At 39.7% G+C, this 21063-nt stretch overlaps 2 protein-coding genes across 6 annotated transcripts; one reads left to right on the top strand and one right to left on the bottom strand.

Moving 5' to 3' along the window:
• Window positions 1-263: 263 nt before the first annotated feature.
• Window positions 264-8217, top strand: lrrc59 (leucine rich repeat containing 59). 2 transcript variants are annotated; one of them, XM_087131817.1, is made up of 8 exons: window positions 264-389; window positions 1710-1769; window positions 2938-3052; window positions 3857-4008; window positions 4744-4816; window positions 4986-5141; window positions 5341-5391; window positions 5858-8217. In XM_087131817.1, exons 1-8 carry the CDS (start codon window positions 279-281, stop codon window positions 6043-6045), a joined length of 906 nt encoding a protein of 301 aa, XP_086987943.1. In that variant the 5' UTR covers window positions 264-278; the 3' UTR covers window positions 6046-8217. The 2 variants fall into 2 exon arrangements, with proteins under 2 accessions (XP_086987943.1, XP_022099607.2); XM_022243915.2 differs by having other exon boundaries at window positions 339-542.
• Window positions 8218-8219: 2 nt separating this feature from the next.
• capn15 (calpain 15) lies at window positions 8220-20923 on the bottom strand. Of its 4 annotated transcripts, none has more exons than XM_087131708.1 (14): window positions 20777-20923; window positions 20374-20593; window positions 17969-19667; window positions 17237-17454; window positions 16451-16634; window positions 15751-15895; window positions 15270-15345; window positions 14819-14944; window positions 14045-14197; window positions 13617-13775; window positions 13038-13249; window positions 12093-12247; window positions 11709-11887; window positions 8220-11316 (listed from the first exon to the last, which is right to left on the bottom strand). In XM_087131708.1, exons 3-14 carry the CDS (start codon window positions 19592-19594, stop codon window positions 11142-11144), a joined length of 3408 nt encoding a protein of 1135 aa, XP_086987834.1. In that variant the 5' UTR covers window positions 19595-19667; window positions 20374-20593; window positions 20777-20923; the 3' UTR covers window positions 8220-11141. The 4 variants fall into 4 exon arrangements, with proteins under 4 accessions (XP_086987834.1, XP_022099566.2, XP_022099570.2 ...); XM_022243874.2 differs by having other exon boundaries at window positions 20462-20593; XM_022243878.2 differs by having other exon boundaries at window positions 20475-20593.
• Between the last annotated feature and the right edge of the window lie 140 nt (window positions 20924-21063).

Raw genomic sequence — 21063 nt, 5'->3', positions numbered from 1 at the left:
GACAAACTTGTGGGACATGTGGGACCTGAACCAATGATAAGTAGTATTATGTGTCACGATTTTAGAACGTACGATTTCTTATAGGATTTGGCTTCACCATCCTATTATGTAATATTTCGATAAACACAGAAATACCAAAATAAATATTTATTTCGATACAAAGTACTCTTAATTGCTATTTTTTCAACAGAAAGTTTGAACATGATTGTTTTAAGCCTTTTATTTACACAATTATTCCACGCAAAATCTTACAGTATCCCCAATTTACAAGAAATGGTATGACCGACACTTGGCTTGTCCCCAAACTCTACGGTTGTTGCAGGCTTAAACTAAGTAGTAGAGGAACTGACTATATTTCTGTAAGCGCAACGTTGACAAAACTGGCTGAGTTAAGTTGTCTTTCGCTGTTTTCTGTAGTTTCTCCTTTGCTTTTAACTTAAGATTAAGATAAAATGGGAAAGGAATCCCTGAGAGACCACTTAGATGGCAAAGAACTCGATTTGAGTTTAAGCAATTTAACTAAAGTACCTGTCAGAGAGTTGGTAAGTGCAGCTGCTAGCTAACAAAAAGTACAGTGATATAAGAGCTAGGGCGTCGTGGTCATTCCGGAGTCATGGCTAGCTCGAAAATGTTTAGCAGACGACAGCCTTTTCACTTCGCGACATTTTAGGAGTAACTTAATTATGTATCACACTATGCTGTACTGTATGTCGACAGAGTCTTAATTGGAGCCCAATATTTGATCCACGTAGTTGTTTTTTGTGTCTTTTTCTCCCATTCTTCATGTTCTGTCATCAGTGTGGAAAACAATCAATGAAATCGAGTCTAAACGTGCTAAATGCTGGACATAGGCCTATGCTTGGAAGATGGAGGCATGATTCCAAGAAAAGCAAATTGCACTAGCATGACTAGCCTAGGCCTATACTCCTACTCACTAGTATCATATTTTACAGTTTGACCAGATGTGTAAGATGTGTAACATCTGTTTCCCTTTTTTCCCAATAAAACATAGCAATTGACACTAAAACAGGCTGAAAATTTTGAAAGGAGCCTCAGTTTGACAAAGTCTATAATGGAGAGTGTAGGCCTAGGCCTTAGTGCTTTAGGGGGAGTATTTTATAACGTCTGTGATTAAAACTCAAAATAGTTTTCAGTCTAGGGTAGAGTGTCATTTCAACATTTTAGCAATGACTGACCTTTATTTAGGTCGTAACTGATAAAAAAAGTGGAGTCAGGACGCTGCATTCTTCCCTTTTGGATCAATTTAGTACTTTTTGTAGCCTTTTGTTTTTGAGGTGCATTATTTTGAACACAGTGTTTCATCCATGTGCACATAATTATTTGATATAATCAACTTTGCTTTTGCCATACAAAATGGGATAAATTGTGCATTTACATGTTTGTGTATTTCCGTATTCCAAAGTTACTGACTTATAATACTATAACTGAAGTCCAGTGCAATGTTTGTCAACTTTTTTCATCAATGTATTTACAACCTTTGGGGGAGCTAATGTACCACACACTTCTAACAATGAATGTTTCACGAATAGGAATAAGTTCTAAATAAAATGTTATTTTAATTTTGAATGGTAAACCCTGTACATATAAATTGTATTATCTTTTAAAGTGCTGTTTTGATTGTATTTTATTAATGATTTGGTTTACTTCATTATGAAGTTCAAGGTGCTATGTTTGTTTCTCTTTTGCAGGCTGCGTTGCCAAAAGCAACACACCTGGACCTGTCTTGTAACCAGCTCTCAAGTCTACCAGTAAGAGTCAACTGAGCTTATTTTCCAGTGAATTTCAGTGATAAAAGCAAGGGTGCATGATCCCTGGACCAGTGATTTTCAGGAGTTCTTGACCCAAAATCCCTCAGAAGTTTCCCATGAAACCTTCTCAAGTCCTCCAAATTCCTTTGCTATTTACTTTACTAAACTGTAGGAAACCTGCGGCACATTCTATTTTTGAGCTTGTCACCCATCCTGAACTTTTATGTACTACAGTACTGAAAAGCTTTTTGCACATTGATGGAATATAGGGCACCAGGCTACTGTACATGCCACTGAATCACATCAGCAATAACAACAACAATAACAACACCATCGTGTACAAAGTGACAGTGGCTAAGCTGGACCATGTTCAGTCTTGCAGAATCTGTTAAAACCTTATGATGGATTATGAAGATTATTAGGAGGGTTAAAGTTGTTGCAGTTTCCCTTTTGATATGATTTTTAACTTCCAAAGCAAACTCTAACAGTGTTCCAAAGATGTAAGTACTTTTTGAACAGAACGGTCATTTTCAATTGGCTTGGGTCCATCTAACAAAAAAAGGCCTTTTGCTCAGATCAACAAAACCCCCTCAGAAAGTGACCTTTGTTGTATATAGACCTTTTTCACCCATGACTGAATGTAAACAATACCACCATGTGTGGACCGCCTTGGCCACGGTGATCGGATATATTCCTATGGGCAGCTTCAACCATGTGCAAGCGCATAATAGGTAGATTACCATCACAACACTTTGTGCTCATTACCATCACAACACATAAGTCCAGCACGATCATGACATCACAGGAAAAAGGTCTGTTTTGAGTTCAGCATGGTTAAGGTTAAGGAACCTACCACTTTAAAAGCTTTTGTTTATCTTGTTGAGTTATCACTTTCTTGCATTAATATTGATTGGATTGCAAGTCGTTTTGCAATATACATATACATGCCTACTGTACTGTCCACTGAACGAAACATCTGAAAGTTTCAGGGGAAAAATGGGTAAAATTAGAATCTCTTCTGTTGTGGAACAGTTTTACCTGCATTTTTCTGTCTGTTCAAGGATTTAAAGTAATTCACATGTGAACGTATGCTGTATGTCCCCATGCTCAGCCTTCAATGATGGTTTGAACCAGTCAGCCCATTTGTCAATTCTGTTCTCAATTTCAGGAAAACTTTAGCACACTAACTCACATCGTGAAGCTAGACCTCAGTAAAAACAGCCTAACTTGCCTTCCAGAAAATATTGGCAATCTTCACAGTCTCCAGCACCTAGATCTTCTAGGTAAGTGTACAAATTGGAAACAGTATTAGCGGTTTTCTAACAGAATATTGCACTCATCATGCCTTGTTGTTCCACTGAGTTTTCTAGCAGGATTTCGTTGGTGCAACTGCCACTAGAGTAGCAGGCAACCAGTTTTTGGCTGGTTCCCCACTATTACACTGTTGCACCTTCATCCAGTCACACCTGTGTACTGTCATTCTTCTCAAAACCTATTTCAAGATGAACTCTACCAGTTCCTTTCCACACTCTACTTTTGTATGGAAATAAACTCATCCTGTTTTCCAGATGCCTACTTACATATATACCCCTTTGAGTGGCCTCTGCTGGTTATGCTTAGGGTGTAGACCTTCAGATTCACAAAATGCTATGCTCTAGAATATAATGTGGGAAAGTCATAAAATTTGAAATTGAAGAGGCCAGGTTAATTTCATTCTAAACTTTTAAGTTGAGCTTTGATGGCAAACGCTAACATCCTGGGGTATCTCTGCTCGGAACCTTGTTAATTACCCCAAAACCAACTACAGAAGAGAAAAACAGTGGCTGTAGCCTTGGTACCATAGCTGCTAATCTGGCACAAATTGTGAAATATACGCAGTTGATTTGTTTTCATAAAAAGAGGTCTTGAAAGCTAGGGTTGACCCAAAGTAACAGTCCTCAATCCTCTGATTCTAATATTATTTCACATACACCCAAGAGAGTTAGGGTTTTTAATGTCACACTGGTAGAAGTTACATCACAAATCAACTACTTGCCAACCGCTGGCCCATAATCCAACTTAAAGAGTTGCTTGTGTTGTGTTTGCAGGCAACCAGTTGGAGCACCTTCCAATCAGCTTTGCCAATTTGCGGAATCTGAGATGGCTGGACCTGAAGGACAACAGCAATCTGGACAAGGATCTGAAGAAAGTTGCTGGGGACTGCCTAGATGACAAACAGTGCAGAGAGTGTGCTAAAAGGGTAAGAGGCACATGTTCGGCACAAAATATGCGAGATTAATTTTCATCTGAATGTGCACAAATATGTCTTACCTTTGTTCCCCTCGGCAGTGGCATGCAGATTGTTTTCCTTTTATCAGGTGTATCAGGTGTATGTGAATTGAGTTTATTGGAGTGAGCTTGAACACACCCAAGATTCATTTACTGAATCGGGTGAGATTTGTCAGGATTTTTTCATCAGAAGTTTCCTGATTCCAGGCTTTTTCAAATGATATTTTTAAAAATCTGGAATATCCCAAGTTTACCACTGTAAATTTTTACCTATAAAAGTTTATATAGAACATAAGAAATGGGAAAGGGTTGTCTTTAGGTGAACACAACTTTATACCATAGACCCTACACTGCTATTGGGCCGTCAAAACATCTGGTGGTTATTTCATGGATTGTCAATTTTCCTCCAACCTCACCCCTATTGAATGGAAACAAAAACCTTGATTTGAGAATCAAGAAGTATCACAGATTGCAGTGGCAAGTACTTTACAAGCAATCTGTACCAGTCATTTGTGTGTTAACCATTCATAGACAGAACACAGTCAACAGTTAAGTTTTTACTTATGAGTTTTCACTTTTAATATGTTGAAAACTGTGTACAACTTACTTGAATGGTAATTATAAGCGGTCATTTCTTAGATAAAAAATCAGTGTGAAAAACCTGAAAAATCCACAATTCATCAAGGAGTGTCTTATTCTTTCTCAGGTTGTGGCGTACATGAGTGATATTCAGAAAGAACTGGAAAACCAGCAGCAGAAGAAGGTGGAGAAAGAAAAAAGTAAATTTACTTCAACCCTACCTGAAATTACTGAAGCAATGAATCTTTCTGACACTAGGGACCAATTTCATGTAGACTCTTAAGTTGACCACACCCAGTTAAACGTCTTATTTATAAGAAGTATTGCAAAGTTCACCATTCTCTTTCATCTCCTCCATACTGATTAAAGAGAAAGCCGCAGCTCGGGAGAGAAAGAAGGAAGCCCAAAGGAAGGAGAAACAGCTCCAGAAGCAACTGGAGAGACAACGGAAGACGGAGGAGTACGAGGCAGCCATTGCCGCCAAGAGACTCAAGGAAGAGAAGAAAGAAAGGAAGAACGCCAAAGGTTAGGCCATTGAATGAGACACAAGGGTAGAGGAGGCAGGGTGTGTCAGCTGTATTTCCACGATGAGTTAATTTGTTGTCATTGTTTGAACTCATCTCTCTGTACACATTAGTACTAATGACACTTTTAATTCCTTTGTACTCAAATTGCAGGAATTTTTCTTTTAAGCATTGTTTCTTTCATTTTGTTGCCACTGCAGGTGCGCAGAAAGCAAACGGTGTCCAGCACACACCTGTCAAAGCAAAATCAGGTACCATTTTCATCTTAAACCTTTGAATACTGTGTTTCTGACGGTCTGAAAGACTGTGGTTTGATTGGGTCAAGAACCGGCGCAAATTTTAACTCCTAAAGTCAGACATGAGCTCTTATTCCTCCATGAGTCAGATAAGTTTCAAGAAGTTCATGCAAATAGACATAGACAAACACATTTTATAGCCAACTTTGCAAATTCAGTGATTTTACAAGGACACAATAATTGCAGACATAGAAAAACCTTAACTTTGTTATGTTTTTCTTTGAATTACCTGGAACTGGGTATGACTCGGAACCGGGTATTTATGCGGAACCGGTTCCGTAAATGGTGGAACTGCCCAAGCATAGTGCAACTTCTGTGCAGATGAATAAATGTTTTCAGTATCTTAAACCACTCCCACGCCAAATTGAATGAAATGCTCTTGTGATATTTACAACAGTTGATCTGTTACTCCAACCCTCAGGAACCTCTTGCCTGGTGGTGTTTATCACCCTGTTTGTCACTCTGGTTGCCTTGAGTTTGGGCATCTATTTCTTCTGCGAGAGTGACAAGACGAACGTTCTGTGTGTTGACCTGCACTGGGCTGTGGATAGTGTCGTCACAACAGCCAAGGACTGGACCCAACAGTTAAGGGACAAACTTGCAAGTTAGATCTGTTTTTATTGCAACCAATCAATTGAATTTCCAACTTTGCCTTTGTTCCTAACAAATCATGGAGTTTTCAGGCAATATGTTAAGTTGTTACAAGTTGAGAGGTATTTTCTCAAGATGTTGTATTGTGGTTTTTGCATTGGCCTGTTTTGGCCTTTGATTGAATATCATCGTATGTCTTTGTCCTATTATGCACATTTTGTTACATTTGTGTATTTGTAAATTTTGGATCATTTTACACAACGGGATAGTTTTTTCGTACGAAATAAAATTAACAACCGTTAACAACTGTTTGTTGTATTCCTTGTTGGTCCCAATTTGTGAACCATCCTAACAAAATGAGTTGTCAGTCACCAGAGCCACTTTTGAGTTAAATAGGAACCCTCCACATTTACCCACATAATGTCCATTGTATATCAGGGTGCCAAACTGAGTGATACTTCAAAAGAGAGAGCTCAGTTTGTTCTTTCTCATGCAACCTAAGCATGGGCAAAATGGCCTTAAGACTCATTTTGAGGGATCTGGTTATAAAAATTTCACTACTTTGAATGAATTCACATCAGCAAAGCTTCAGAGATCTTGTGTTCTCATCCTTCACCCAAACCCTCCTCAATCCTTCACCTGTTGGAGGACTGAGGAATGTTAGGGTTAATGAAGTTTCCTTTGCTAAACTGAGTTTTGAATTATAAAGCCACAGTCTGCCAGACACTCTGGGATCAGTTCACTCGTAAGGCTACAAAATTCTGTTGAATATGGACCGATGATATTTCATTTTGTTCCTGCTCGTAGAATGTGTTTGGACACAGTGTCGAAAAGCAATTTCCGACTAATTCAAGCATGTGCTTGGAAGGTGCTTGGAAGTTTGAGGATTGCCCATTGATGGACTTTGGTGGTCATTATGGTGGAAGTTTAGATTTTCTTCTTGTTTTTTTTCTGTATTCCTGTTCTCCCCACACCGTTTTGCATGGATTCTTTTTGTTTGTAGATAAAATTAGCACCATAAACCCAAAACAACTCACTTTTTTCTTTTATTGCTATTTATCTGACTCTGCTTAAACGTACTCTTGTTTTAATCAGAGGAGTGATTTACAATACAATCAAGCACGATCATTTAGGTGCACCAATGTGCGGAGTTCCTCAAATAGCATCAGCTGAGAAACATGGTGTGTCTTTGTTAATCTGGTGGCATATTGTATTGTGACTTACTTCTCTTGAAGAAGTGCCAATTTCGTGTTCACTTGAATGTTATTAGATTACTTCAGATGAACTTACCTGGGGGTTTAGGTCTTCATTGATCTTTGACACAAAATGGAGTAGGGCAAGTTCGAGCAGGAACCATTTTCAACCACTGGTTGAGTGTGCCTGGTGTCCAAGTTACATTTTGTGCACAGGTTACCAGTGAAAATCAACCAGCGGTCAGTAATTGGTTGTACTCGAACTTGCTATCCTATCACATAAGATGAACTGTACATATCTGTTGGTTGTAGCTTTTCGTTGATCCATGTCACAAGTTGTCACTCTAAGTGCAACCAAGTGATTAATTTCACGAATGTCTTTGTCTTCATCACATGTTTCATATTTTTGACTGGTTGATGAAATTCCTTTTTGGCTGAGTTTTATTACAGAAGAAAATGCAGTTTGTTCTTTTAGGTTAAAATCATGCAGTCGTGAAAAAATATTTGGCCAAGAAGAAGAGAGTGTCTATTTTTTACCTTGTGCTCTTATATTCAAGACACAGAAGAAACATTTGCATTGTTTACAAGGTTTAATATAAAGCATTTAATTTCTTTGAAGAAATGTGAATTTATCGTTCAAGATGAATTGATTGTTACACTTTCTTTTGAACATTTTCTTTCATCCGTTTTTTGAAATCATGTTTTCTCTTTGCCTACCATTTAAATAATTGAATTCCACAGTTGACAAGTGAAAATGTATGTCTGAGAAAATTGTTTATCAAGGTCACATAAAGATGTTTCTAGTATATATATGTATATTTTATGAATCAAGAGTCTGCTGAAATTTATTTTGTTGCTTTAAAGATAAAAAATATTATAAATGATTTTTGTCTTTTAGGAGCATTCTCCGTTGTTGTAACAGTGGAGGGAAACGTAGTATTGATTGGACCTGTAAACTTGTCACATTGAAATGAGGCAAATACATGTACAATCAAGACACTTGTTTACCTTGGAAACCAAAACCTTTATTTCCGCTTTAACCAATTACAAATTCCATCCAAAAAAAAGGAACAAATTAATACGATACATGCGTTGTTCATACCAAAATCTATAAACTATCTTTCATATATCAGAGTATTTTTTCATTTAATCAAAAGGATATCTTGCTGTAGTTTGTTTCTTTGATTAGACATTGACACCATCTTTGGGACAGATCTGCAGCATATAATTTACAAAAGAGTTGAACGCTTCCTTGAAAAAATATTTTACAAATTGCCTCAGTTAAAGTATGGATAAACATACATGTATTTATTGAAAAATGATTTACAAATTACACAAATTTGAGGGCGTCCAATACTCCAATTGCTGCACTGTCAGAAAAGCACACAGTTTACCACAAACAGCGAAAACACGTCCTTTAAATAAAAGTTTTTTTCTACAGCCACAAATTCTACCACACAAGCATATTTTTCGTGAATGAAAAGAAACTACAAAATGAAAGAGACTACATTTGTATTTATACACACTTTTAGATACAACTTTTACTGATAACATGATTTGTAAGGAAGTTAATTGAGAAAACCAGAACCCTGTTTTAAGGAAAACATGGCAGTCGAAATTGCCAAGTCATTGTTGGAATGTACATCAACATCACCAACTGCGGTGTGTTCAACCCAGTGGTAGTCTTTCCTGTGAGGTACATGTTGGTGAGGAGTTATTTTCCAGATGTACACCTACCTCTACTTTCAAAAAAGCTAGTTACCTAATGATGATCGCATTCAGTTAATTTAGTCTCGCCGTACCAATATCTACATCATACTAAAAACCAAACTTAGACTTCAAAACCTATATGATGCAAAAGATGTGATAAATTCAAGCATGTGAATATTGGCTTGCAAGATGTGTGCACCGGCTTTTACCCGGTGAAGCCACTGTGAAGAGATTGGGAACTACAGTTTCAAAGATGTATCATCCAAATGAAGTTTTTTGTTTCACATGCGTACAAGGTTGCTCAGGTGTATATAGCCTCGCATACTGAGATACAACCAAAGTGGCAACTTAAAAAAAAAGATCTATGCATCTTCAAAGAAATATGCAGTCTAAATGTGCTTGATGAATGTGCCACCGTCAACAGGCATATTTGCACTCCAGCAGTAACAGCTGATGTGAACTGGAGGGGAAGAGGAGGCCGATGCATCATTACATGTACACGGATGGTTTAAGAGGACTTAACTGGCGGCCTCCGAAACATCAGCAGCTTATCTCTGTTGAAGATGCTGTGCTGTGAACCACACACTACAGTACTAGACCAAAGCATCAACACTCCTGATATGCCTCTTGCAGGATCACCAACGACACAAGGTAAGTTTGAACACACATCCATGCCAATAAACTTAATACCCCGTGCACCATGAAGGTAAAGAAATCTTATGATTAAAGCCACAATGCATGGACTCTTTCCAAAATGTTTGCATGGTTAACACAGCATAAAGAGTTGAAAATATAGAAAATGTTCTTAAGCAATTAATTGCCCTCTGTACATGTACACCAAAACATGATTTTTTTTACATTAACTACAAATTCTTCACTCATTGTGAACACACATTGACTCTATATTGCTTTATCATATACAACTAATTGCAACACCAAATACAGCCACATTTATATCACAATAAATAGAATACTTTGCAAAAAGCCTGAATCTATTAAAAGGTGACTTTTCTTATTATTCCTTTTGAAAAGCGAACTCCCTAGGTTGAGTAGAAAACTAAGACACTGACCCTGACAAAATATGAAAAGAACCAAATGCAAAAACAGATATACAGCGATAGGGCTGAATCAATTCAAATAATTCACTATGTGAATATTCAACCTTCAATTCAAATTCGAATATCCAAATATTTGGTCTTACCAACCAACAGATTACTGATTAAACAATATACAAAATCAGTTGCAATAATGCACACAATTTTACATTATAATCACTATACAAGCTTCTCGTGACTAAAGTATCTCCAGCCAAGATTTAGCAAGATTTAAGAGATGAAAAATACTTCTGGCCCTGATGAAAATTTCTGTTCCTTTAAAATTTTTTAATGAATAATTTAATTTTGAATCATTGAGAATTCTGTTGCTTTTCATTTGAATCTGCTTGAAACAAGCCTCCATAGTGCAATTTTTCTCATTCAAATATTCGATAATCGATCAAATATTCAGATATTCAGCACAGCCGTACACAGCAATTCAACGAAAAGTCTTCCAAAACGAACTTAATATGAAAAGAAATGTACAGTAATTCAACTTGTAACTCTGACAGGCTAACTTGGTATTAGTTCAGTGAGTTGAGATCCATAACAACTTGGATGGTCTTGGTCGATTCAATGCAGTTGACGGTGAATAGGAACACAAATAAGATGGATGCACTCACGAGTGAGGGTGTGACTGATGACACTTTCTGCTTTGAAGCAGGGTGGATGAAATCGCAGGTCAAATGAAACCTGACTGCACCACACTGGATGAAACCGCACAATGTGCAGTTGGTACATTCTTAGATGAGAGCATGAACGATGAAACCATCTCCCAGAAGCACACCGGATGCATCCGTAAATAAGATGTCATTTATGCGTTCTCACATGGGGGCAAGGCTGATGATATGATTTCACTGATTCACACTAACAGCAACACAACCAAACCACAACCAAAAATTAACTGTTGCTGATGCAACCTGGAAGTGTCGGCAAGACGTCATAAGCAGGTGCATGACGATGCTGAAACTCCCAATTTACATGTGACCAAAGCAACTGTCGAGAAGGTGGACCATTCGGGCACAACCACAGCGGTGTTACTGATGAACCCTCAAATTTCAACCGCACTGAAGTGGGGACGATTCCAATCTCTAATACGGCCTAGCAGATTACAATCTCAAATGGGGCGTGGCTGATGCAGTCCCATGATGTCAGGGGTGATTTCTGGGACATGGCAAGCCCTACGAGGTCCCCAGTCCTGTAGGTCCCTCTTCAGGGACAGACGATGGGTTGTCAGATGACATATTGTGTAACTGGACTCCACTACCTGGGTCAGGACAGTGAGTACTTGTCTGATGGTGAAAGAAAAAGAAAAGACAAGGGGGGGAATGGTATTACTGAGATTTGTCACTCACTTAAACCTGACTTTCTTCAGTGTACAATATTAATCTGACGTTGGAAAGAATGGAAAAACTATGTCCTCTAGTTTTGCCTTTTCCTTAACTGTTGTTCAACTTTATCTCGGGTAACATTTGTATGAAAAGCGCCAACTAAATCCAGGCTGAGAAGTTAAATCACGTGGTTTGACCTGTCTTATCAGAGAATGAAATCTACAATGACGAGACTGTCCTGCGTGGATACCACACTGAAACTTCAATTTTAAACTGGGGACCCATACCAAACCTTGAACCCAACTGCCTCTATTACTCTGGAGTGGAGAGGTCCCACTATCAACACAACTAACCTATGTAATGGGGGAATACAATCCACAGAGATGAGACTGCCCCGCGTGGACACCACATTGAAGCTTCCATTGCAGTCGCACTTCATGTGAAGGCTGTAGTCAGAGTGCCTATTCTCCACCACGATGATGAAGCCCGACCAACCGTGGTCCAGATTGTAACAGGTGACACCTTCACGTCCCTGGGGGGTAGAGATTAACACAACTCGTGACTCTACCGTCAAGACAGTGTTTCACAGGGTTTGGAAAAAAACTGCAGAGGTTCTTCACATGCTTACATGCTCATGCTAACATGTATAATTATGTGCATGCTGTGCTATGTTCATGTCATACCCATCTACATGTTAGATGCCTGCTGGATGAAATAGGTAAAGCCTTGTGACCTACCTCATGTCGTTTGCCTTTCTGTACAGCCAGCATGATCAGCGCATCAGCGATGGCGTGCTCTGTGGGTTTGATCTGGCAGATGCTGACTGGATTTGAACTATGCAAGGCTAGGGCGTAGGGAGGGTGCGGTGTGGTTCTTGTTGGGCTCCTCATACCTTACAGCCGCACAGAAAATACAAGTTATTTTCAGCAGTCGGCTGTTCAGCATGTTATGTCTAAATGTGTGCATGCCTTTCAATAAATCAAAGCATAAGATGAATACAACGTGCCAGCTTTTTACAAATTAACTAGCCACTGAGAGTTTTGGGGGTTGCTGGAACCATTCTTGGGAGTTTTTTCCAACATACAAAGGTTCCCACAGAGTGACTGCTCTAAATCTCCCACACTTTACTCTGTGCTGCTTGAAATCTTCCAGCTGAGTTATGACAGTCCTGGACACAACCAGGGCAACTTCACCAAGAATAGGAGGGTTAAACAAAAACAATATGTTGAAGCATATTTTTCCTTACTGGATCATGTTGCCTTCTGTTTGCATGGCCACAGCGGCCAGTGCAAATCAAAGTTAATGGCATCTTTATACCAGCCATCTCTAAGAATTCACAGTTATTTGACTTGTTGAGAAGCATTTACATTTAAGTAAAAGTAAACAAGTATTTCAAGTTTAAAAATATTTCAAATCAAATTAGTACCCTTGGTGCCAGCAACTTTTACTTATTGCTCATATTTGAACATTCCATAGACATTCTATCGATGAGAGAAAACACATGGATTTCACACACTATCAAATAATCTTTTTTTCTATGCATTTAATTCAATTCCATTTTCAATTATGTCCATTTTCATACACCTTTTAAAATCATTCAAAAGTAAAATTTACTTCAAACAATTAAAACCAGCAAAACCCACAGTTCTTTTTAATTACTGGATCTGACTGTGCAAACATACCACTCATATCAACTCCAGTGTTCCAATGATTGAATGCCATGCAGACGACCACATACAAGCCTGGCTCCAAGAATGCACTGCAGCCCACAAATGCCCTCAACTGCCGTTTGCAATAGGTCATGACCTTTGACATACCAGAGGTTGTCATCCCACAGGCTCTCAGGACTACTATGGTCAGATCCAGTGGATTCCTGGCAGATTTCTCCAATCTCCTGCAGAAACATAGACAAAAAATGAATAAGCTTCAATTACTGAGTAAAATAAGAATCAAATTTAAGACTAACCAATGAACGACCTATCTCTTTGGTATCTACAGTATGTGAATTGAAGAGTAAATAATAGATCTTAATTATTAACTATGTCCACATACACATTAAATGCCCTGTTAAACAGTAAAGAAACTAGCAGACGTTGCAGAGATCAATTTCAGCTTGCTCATTGTTAAGGTAAACCAGTTGTCATTTTTGACAAATAATCTTTTCAAATCTGCTCCAACTTTGAGATTAACACCTGAGATAGTGATTGGAAAGTGATGTATTTGACTACAATTTGTGATCTTAAAATTTTTCTTTTTCCTACCTCCAAGTCTGATGAAGAGTGAAGTCAATCTCGGTTGGCTTGTCCACTGTAAGCATTGTCACCTTCATGGGCCCCCCAGCAAAGTTTGGTAAGACACCTTGAATTCTAACTTCAGCCCAGTTGGAGTGTAGCTTACAGATATCCACACAGTCAAAGAATCTAAAAAAAAGGACAGAGTTCTTGACCAAAACCCAGATTTTGAACACCTGCACTGTTGATTTCCACCAACTTATGAAAAAAGGATTACTTTATATAATGTTTGTAATTTACAATATGCATATATACAAATGTTGAAACTATTGTTAAGCGCAGCAAATTCATGAATCCTGTTTCATAACTCGTGCACTAGCCACACACTTTAGGTGTGCAGAGTTTTCCACACAGAAACTACTGCCTGAGCCAGTGGTCAATATAAAGAAATATTTCACCTCATCATGTCTTTAAGTGACATCCAGAACACGCCTTCCCCAGCACCATGGGCCATGAGGGCCTCCCTCAAGTCCTGCGTCCACTTTGGGGACTCATCAGACCAATCGCCCCGCCATGAATAGCGCCCCCAAGGATTACGCAGACGTATCAATCTGCAAATAAACCAGAATGCACAAATGTCACACCTGGGGTGTGTTCAGGTGGTCATAACCAAGAATTGGTTTAGTTGTGTCTCTTGGGTTAATAGCTTTGAGGATCTGAGTACTGCAAGACTGCAATTCTTACCTAATTAACATTTCCAGAGAAAATCTCTGATGAATTAAAACCGAACCAGTTCTTGTTTATGACTGCGAAGACGCACTCTTCCAGTCTTGACTTGACAGCAAAACAATTCTACAAAAGATTTTACTCTTACTGATTTGCTAACTCGTTTCAAAATAAATTCTTGCTTGCAACCCATACCATACATTGCATGAATGCAGAAGAAAGTTACTTTTCTCTCCTCCAATCTCCCATGATCCAATGCCTACAAGATCAACTGATCCATTAAGTCTTTAAGGGTCCACTCATCTTTCTGTTGCTTTACAATGATTGTAATTTACTTGTTTACAGTGTTGAGTAATGAACTGTTTTAACCAAAAGAGGGGAATGGATCCTTCCGTTCAGTTAATGCAATTACGAATACCCGACTATGGGAATTATTATGAGAACTTATTGAATCAGGCTTTTTGGGTTTCAGACAGGTTGTCAGTATGCCCCATCTTCAACCCTACCTGTTGCCGCATATATCCTGAACATCCAGCACCGAGTAGGAGTGTCTAGGTCTCAGGCCAACCTTCTCATACAGCTCAGTGTCCACTTTCATGTTTCCACCCCCACAAGACGCACCCATCAAGAACCTGCATCACAGGACCAGAACATAGTTCCATGAGTCAAGAACTTAATTAAGGTAAGTCAGATACAGTGTGCATGAAGCGTAAAGTGCAGTCTAGGTAAATATTAGCTGTTACCTACAATTTTTATATAACGCGATTAGTATAAGACACGATCAAGGAGGCTTAAGCAAGAACACCAATTTTAAAGTTATGATCCTTTCCCTCAATATCTTTCCCAGTACAAAAATTATTACATATTCAACTGACACTGTGTTTAACTCATAAAGAGATTCTCCTTGACTTTCCATTCATCTGCTCAGACAACTGGAATCCTTTTCTTGAAACCTACCCGGCCTCCTTGGAGCTAAGGAGTTTAGCCCACACCAGATCCTTGTCAATTATCTCCCCACGAGTGGCACTGCTTGCTGTAGAAAGGAAGATAATATATTAACAGTGAAATCGATAGACAAATGAGACAAGCTATCAGCAGATATGGATAGGTGAAATGCCAGTTAGTTTTCTTGAAACGGAAGTCAAATTAGTTTCTGGAAATTTCCTCAGTGCACACCTGTAAGTTCATATAGAAAAGTATTGTACAAGGATACAATGGTATCAGTACTGTACAATATTTTAAAATAGTTTTGTACATAGTCTAAGTGGATGCATGGCCTTTGTGCTCTCTGCTTTTTCTTCCAACATCTTTCAAATGATTAACTATGGGCAATGCAACCGTGAATATGAAAAGTGACCATATAATAAATCACTTCACCAGTCTTGAATGGCATTACTGAAGTCGTTTCAAGGGGATTCCTGGATGCACTTTTGTATACCATTGAGCTGTAGGCTCTCACAAGGTGAGCCAGTGAGTGTAGCCAGCCCTTCCAAGCACCTGCCAGCTATCAGGGCCTCATAACACCCACTCATCTTGGCGAGGGCCTTCTCAATCAGTGGAACCCATAGCTGTTTCCTCTTGGCCTTTGGGTGAGAAGGGTAATAAACTGCAGTCATACACAAGAAGTTATAAAAAGCTAAATGGATTCCTTAAATCCCTGATGATCACAAAAACAACTCAGTGACAGGAATCTGAACTCTAATAACAACTGGTGAATTCCAAGAGTTGTTATCCCTCATTTGACTGTGGTGCTGTACTACGAACCTCTGTGTTACTTAGCTTTTAGTTTAAATAAGGTTGAGCATCATGATTTCCACTACACTGATACCAACCTCAAGAGTTTTGAAAGGATCTTTATTATGAGGACAAATTTTAATAAAGTGAAGAAGGCATTGCTCGTTACTTAAGATGGCTTCGATTTGCTTTAATATACTTGACATATCCACAATGTAAGCTCAGTTTATGTGCCTTGGAAACTAAACTAGAGTTGATTAACAACTGCAGGGCAAAGTCCAAATGGGCAATAATTTGATCTCCATTTTTCCTTCCCCGAGGAAATGCTCCAAAAAAATCAATAAAACACATACTGATTCAGAGGAACTACAGGATTTACAATTGAGCAATAAAACCTTCTTTACCTTTGAGAACACAAGTCGTCCTCTCTCGTCACACGGAAACAGGTCATCAATGAGAACAGTCTCCCACGAGCCATCTCTGCAAAGACGGACTTGATAAGCACCTTCGTTGTTGACATTCTTGGAGATCATGATGTGCTCCAGTAGTTCTGGACGCTCCACAATAACTGCTAATGAACTCAGGAACCTGCAGGACGAAAAAATTATTACACAAAAGTTTCTATTATTTGTCATGAAAACTCCACAGCCATTTTCGCATCTACTCTCAATGGGAAGACTTAACCGGACATCAGAGATCCTGAACAATTTTATAACTGCCAAAAGACTATCACTCAAAATGAATTCTTTGCAAATTAAGTTTGGTCACAACTTTGGCATCAACAGAAGTTTTTGTGTGCTGCGAGCCCTCCACTACCACACTTGACAACCCATTCTATGCGCAGCCAGGTTGGTATAGCACTTCTTTCCTTTCCTTCCATCTCTACAGCCCAGGTTGGATTCCCAGATCGGTCCACAAGTGGATTGGGTTTTCAGTATCCACCTGATTCCATAACTTTCACCCAGAGCATTCCTCTGGGGTTTCCCTCCCACCTCTTAAAACTGTATCCAGTTCTCAATGTCTCCTCTCTATGGGTTTCTCGAGGCTTATGAGCTACAATACCCTCTTGCGGAACTATTGGGCACAATTGCGGAATCCTTGGCTTCATTACCGGAAATAATTGATAAGAGAAAAAGTTGAATGTGTCAGTGAAAGTTGGGATATCTAAACTGGCAGGAATCTCAACCTACCAGCAATTTCCCAAGACCCCTTGTGAGATGTCTGAGGGCAGAGGGGTGCGGAAGACCTCCCACTTGACTGAGGATGGCATGCCCTCTGAGCTGGAAAATGCTATCTGCTCCGGTCGAAACCATTGGGAGACCTTGGTGTGGACCCCAGGGCTGTCTGGTTTGAAGGACAGCGACCTTGGAGCGGGAGGGAAGGAGTCGTCTACAAATTGCATTGAATTCTGGAAATGAGATCCATTAGATTTACTTTTTTTAACAAAACCATGAAATGATATATCAAATCGATCAGAAACAAATTGAAGCTCATTTGATAAAGTTCGCAAATGACTTGTAACCTTGACTCAGGTAAAATACAAATGTGTATGACTGATTTTCACTGATTTATCTAATCCTGTTTTGCAAATTTATCCCCATCCTGTCATATTTTACAGTAGTTCCCTGCTAATAGTTCATCTGTGATGTTTTGAAGTTGACTTATAATTCCTCTGAGTCCTTTTTGAATGCTTACAGGACTGATAGGCAACAACAGGAGAGCTGTTGACACTGAAAGACCTTAATTTACTGAATTTAATTATAAGGGTTGAAGAAAGAGGCAACAACATTGGATGTTGACCCTTGATAGTTCGAAAGTATGACAAATTGGGACTAGCCAGACAATCCATGTAAACTATTTGGGTCATTCACACAACCTTATTAACTGACTCTTTCCTCTGTGTAGGTTGCAAGTGTACTCACATGTTTACAGAATAAGCTGATTCGCTGGAACTGTTCTCTAGCATTCTCCTCATCCTCCTTCCGTCTGGAGTCAGACAATACACTCTTCTGCCTTTTCAATCTGCCACCTGAAGCCTCCAGCTGCCCCTTCTCGACCTCTGTCCTCTCAATTCCACACACGCTGCAGTGATCCAACTGGAGACTATTCTCCAGAGTACACTGGGGACACAGCCAGTGCTCTGCTTGCTCGGAAGCCCTGGTCTCCGATGTCACCCTCCAAGTCCCGCAAATGGAACAGGACTTGAGAATCTGTGGGTTTGCAAAGGTGCACTGTGGACAGGCCCACTCATTCTCCCTTGGAATGAACTGGCTCAGGGTTTGTTCCGCCCGAGTTGGCAACTCTTTTGGTTCCCCACATGCCTTACACTTCACACTGACATCATCATTTACGAGTGTGCATTTGGGGCAGGTCCAGCGCTTGCGTCGGAGAGCAACACGTTGGGATCGCTCCTTTGGTAACATGGATGATGGCTGACTTGAATCAGTGATTTGGGATTGCTCCAAGCTTTGACCAGTGACTCGGTCAGTTATTTGGCGAGTTGGCTCATTGGTACCAGCAACTTGATCACCAGGTGTTTGAGATGGACCTTCCTGAGATGCACTGCTGCATTTTTCACATAAAGTTGAAGATGCTTTCACATTGCACCCACATTTCTTACAAGTTGCCTGATCAGGACGCAGCCTCTCAGCTTTAACAGTTAGATCAAGTACACCATCATCCATAGGCTCAGAGGAATCTGTTTCTTCTTTTCTGTCCTCCTGAGAGTCTGTTTCATCACTGCCTTTACATCTGATTTCCTGACTTTGTGGATTTCTTGATGTCTCCGATCCATGCATGGGTGAGCCTTGAGGGAATTGGAAATAGTTGCTATCCGCTCTAATACCCTTGGATCGGACACCCTGTTTCCCTACTGGTGTAAACTCGCACATTTGGCAAGAGCTAGCCTCAGTAGGGTTCAGGAAGGTGCAACGCTGGCAGGACCAGCCACCCCTCTTACGAGTCTCCTTGCCAGTCTCTAGCAAATGTTCGGATGATGAAATGCCTGACTGCTTAGCAGCCGCCGCATCTGAGGCTGAAGGCTCAGGCGACGATGGCTTGATGCCCGACATCAGTGAGGATATGAACTGCCCAACACTCTGCTTTGCTGAATCAATAAATGAGTTTCTGTTTATGACTCCTGGTGGTTTGGGAGAATCCTGAGCCTCAGTGTCCGTTCCACTCTCTGCCGCTTTTGGATAAGATGCACCTTGAGAGGTCTTATGCCCCATCTTCGGGGATTCTTGTTGCATGGACGTGCCGTTGACTTCCATTGCCTCCACTGTTGGTGACGGTGTAAAACGGCGGGCTTCGCAAACGGCACAAATGGGTGCCTCCGGCGGGTTTAAGAGAGTGCAGCGTTTACATTGCCAGGGCAGTGCTTCACTTTTGGCTTGAAGTGGCTCTGCTACTGCATGCGGTGGAATCAGCAGGGGCGAGTCCATTTCAATGATATCTGGACTGGATCCAGGGGAAGAGGTGGAGTCACTCTCAATGATGACTTCATCCGGCAGCACTTGGGATGGTTTGTCAGTGGATGCCATCTTCATTTGTCTTTTGTTGCATTTGCCAGATCAGTGCACATGAATTTCTTCACTATTTTCTGTGGTAGGATGTGATAACCTTGTGGGGAAATATGTGTCAATGTATTCATAATCAGAGGTGGCAGCAAGTCAGTATTTGCAAGTCTAAGTCACAAGTCCTTGGATCACAGGTCAAATCAAATCAAGTCTGAAGTCAATTTGGTCCAAACACAAGCAAGTTACAAGTTTTTTTCTTCAAGTACAAGTCAAGTTTGCATTATTTTATTTAGCTGTAAAAAGTAACTGATTTTAAGCCACAGCCAAGTAATTCTGCCTTAGGCAGATAAGGCCGAAGTGGACGTTGCAAGCCTAACAAAGTCTGATATAATGATTATTTTAAGAACACAAGGCGTAAGTTGATTGGCCTCATTTCAAACTTTTATGGGTTTGATTCAGTAGTTTTCTGACTTGCATTGGTAATAAGTCATACAGTGCAAATCCAAGTCAAGTCACAAGTAAAAAAACTGACAGTTACAAAGTCAAGTCACGAGTCACAGATACAGCGACTCAAGTCCAACTCGAGTCCAATTCAGGTGATTCAAGTCTACAGCTCTGTTAATAATTTAAAATCAATTTGGAGACGATTATAAAGCTTATGCTGTGACTCAAATCCTGAAAGTGGTTTCCTCATTTTTGAAATTTGTAAAAAACAAAGATTTTCTGCAGGACAACAAACTCTTTGTAATACAATGGCACTGGTAGGTGTATAGGTCCCTAGTTAACAATAAGCAGCAGCATACACATACATTTTCAGATTTTGGTTTGCAAAAATTCCAAATGCCTTCTGCGGAGAATACCATATCAAAGGCTGTGGCCATACTATTGAAGACAAACCTTTGGCACAAACCATCGTTTTGTTTGCTCATGATTTGCTTTCCAAACTTTGTTCCTTCCTCTATGGTCCCACTGAAAACATTACTCGCATCTTGTTCTGAAGCCTTCTCGAGGTGGTTTCCTTTTCCGGCCCTTGAGTGATAATCGAACGGTATAAACAAGATAAACATGCTTACAATAAATAAACACTTTCAGACTTTCGCCCAAATACATGAAATATTAACAAGTTTTATTGCAACTAAAATAAAGGATCGGACGGCCATTACTGGCGCAGAATTAAAATCTCTTCAAGTTCCACGAAACACTCCCACCTACCTCCATAACCAGCTTTCCCGGAAAAATGATGCAAATGATCGGGACAATGGTTGTTTCTCGATACTAGAAACGCCACCAACGTTCATACAGAATGTGCACAGATGGTGAAGGATAAACATGTTTTGAATCTGAAAACCGAGCTAGTTGAAAGCAAAAGATTTGTTTTCCATTTACATCTAAAGAATTCGCATTTTTTTTCCTTAAGTATTCCCAACGGTATAACTGTTGAATACGCGAATACAAATTAATTCATTAATTTCTGTAAAAATGTCCATGCAGTTTGTGAA

Source organism: Acanthaster planci, linkage group LG02 (assembly GCF_054643075.1).
Source record: "Acanthaster planci isolate LZ-2023a linkage group LG02, COTS_SCS, whole genome shotgun sequence".
NCBI lineage: Eukaryota > Metazoa > Echinodermata > Asteroidea > Valvatida > Acanthasteridae > Acanthaster > Acanthaster planci.
This window is presented reverse-complemented; position numbering and strand designations above follow the sequence as displayed.

What these genes read in the sequence shown, in the direction of transcription:
- capn15 (XM_087131708.1), bottom strand. Translation starts at nt 19,594, where the DNA reads ATGAAGATGGCATCCACTGACAAACCATCCCAAGTGCTGCCGGATGAA. An exon ending in GACGACTTGTGTTCTCAAAG is followed by an intron (nt 15,896 to 16,450) that starts GTAAAGAAGGTT and finishes TCTCACCCAAAG; the next exon opens with GCCAAGAGGAAACAGCTATG. An exon ending in CAGGATATATGCGGCAACAG is followed by an intron (nt 14,198 to 14,818) that starts GTAGGGTTGAAG and finishes GTTTATTTGCAG; the next exon opens with ATTGATACGTCTGCGTAATC.
- lrrc59 (XM_087131817.1), top strand. Translation starts at nt 279, where the DNA reads ATGACCGACACTTGGCTTGTCCCCAAACTCTACGGTTGTTGCAGGCTT. An exon ending in CGTTGACAAAACTGGCTGAG is followed by an intron (nt 390 to 1,709) that starts TTAAGTTGTCTT and finishes TCTCTTTTGCAG; the next exon opens with GCTGCGTTGCCAAAAGCAAC. An exon ending in ACCTGTCAAAGCAAAATCAG is followed by an intron (nt 5,392 to 5,857) that starts GTACCATTTTCA and finishes TCCAACCCTCAG; the next exon opens with GAACCTCTTGCCTGGTGGTG.